This window comes from Cryptosporidium hominis (assembly GCF_000006425.1).
Source record: "Cryptosporidium hominis TU502 chromosome 8 CHRO018050, whole genome shotgun sequence".
Taxonomy (NCBI): Eukaryota; Apicomplexa; class Conoidasida; order Eucoccidiorida; family Cryptosporidiidae; genus Cryptosporidium; species Cryptosporidium hominis.
The window spans coordinates 1-1,418 of NW_666544.1; the positions used below are offsets into that span (position 1 = coordinate 1).

General features: G+C 24.6%; 1 protein-coding gene across 1 annotated transcript; it reads right to left on the bottom strand.

The window, feature by feature from the left end:
- Chro.80137 (hypothetical protein) lies at positions 1-836 on the bottom strand (the record flags this gene model as incomplete). The annotated part of the gene is made up of 1 exon (XM_659905.1): positions 1-836. A coding segment is annotated over one exon (836 nt), but the record flags the coding sequence as incomplete, so codon positions are not given.
- Positions 837-1,418: the final 582 nt, after the last annotated feature.

Consider the following 1,418-nt stretch of genomic DNA (forward strand, 5'->3'; position numbering starts at 1 on the left):
GTTCTATCTCCAAGAAATGAAAATGATATCAATGACATTATTGAATATGTAAATACTATTATAATACCAGTTACAGCTGTTAATATACGTAATCTACTTTTACTTGGATTATTAAGATTAGATGCTGCTTGAATTATATTGAATTGTGCAAAGAATGCAAAAATACAAATATTCAATAATGAAAAGTAACTTGAAATTGAGTTACTGTTGAAAGATATATTTGAAATCTCTTTAATAATATTATTAATACCAAAACCTGATGAAATTGATTGGCTAATTACTGATGCAAAACATAGGAAAATGGAAATGACTGATAAAAATGTAAGTCCAACCCAATTAAAACATCCTGAAGGAATACATATTGGAAAGAATAATAGTGAAAATAATGATATTATTGCAGTTTTTGAACTAAACATGAATAAATAGTCATTCACAAACCCAAAATATGAAATTAGCGCTGGTATTAAGTCTGATAAAACAATTAAAAATAATGGTATACAAAATAAACAATCTAAAAATACCAGAAAATCAAATAATCTTGGTATAGAAAAAAATGGATTTTCTGATTTTTGAATTCTTAAACTTGTTGTTATCTCTTCACTATATGCCATAAATAATAATGATCCATATGATTCTGCACCTGATTTCACACTTGCATTTGCCAAAGTCTTCATTGATAATACTGAAAATGTACCAACTATTAATGAAATTATCAATCCTGCCATTGCACCACAATTCTTAAATGCTGCTGGAATATAAAAACATCCAACTCCAACTGAAGTTGCAACAACTATTAAAATTGTAGTTAACATTGAACTCTTCTCGTGGGAAAACATTTTTGAAAACAGTTCTTTATATACTAGTGATAATGTTCCAATTTATTTCTAATAATAATTAAAATAATATTAATATCAATAATAATACTAATATTAATATACCCTTGATTAATTTTCTCTCTTTTATCGACTAGATTATTATAAATTATATATTTATTTCTTTTAATCACTATTTCATACAATATTACATCTTACATATTTCATTAATTAATTATATTATTATTTCTTTATTAAATTTTAATATTCGCCGGTACTAAATTAATTTGTGGGAGCATTTCCCGCCCAACTCCTCATATTTCTATTATATCTTTTGCATTATAATTTATATATTTCATTAATACTATTTATCCCGCCAAATTTTCAAAATTGTGCTTGCTTAACCAAATAGAAAAATTAGTATAGAGAAATAAGGTTAAAGAAACCAGAGTTTAAAAAAAAAGTAAAATACTGAAAGAGTGAATCCAAACCAGATTTTATTCAAAATTTCTATATATATTCTAGTCATGGAATGAAAGAAAAGGTCGAATTCTTATCTTAATCTTCATATTTACTTGTTATAATTAACATTTTCCCTTTATAATT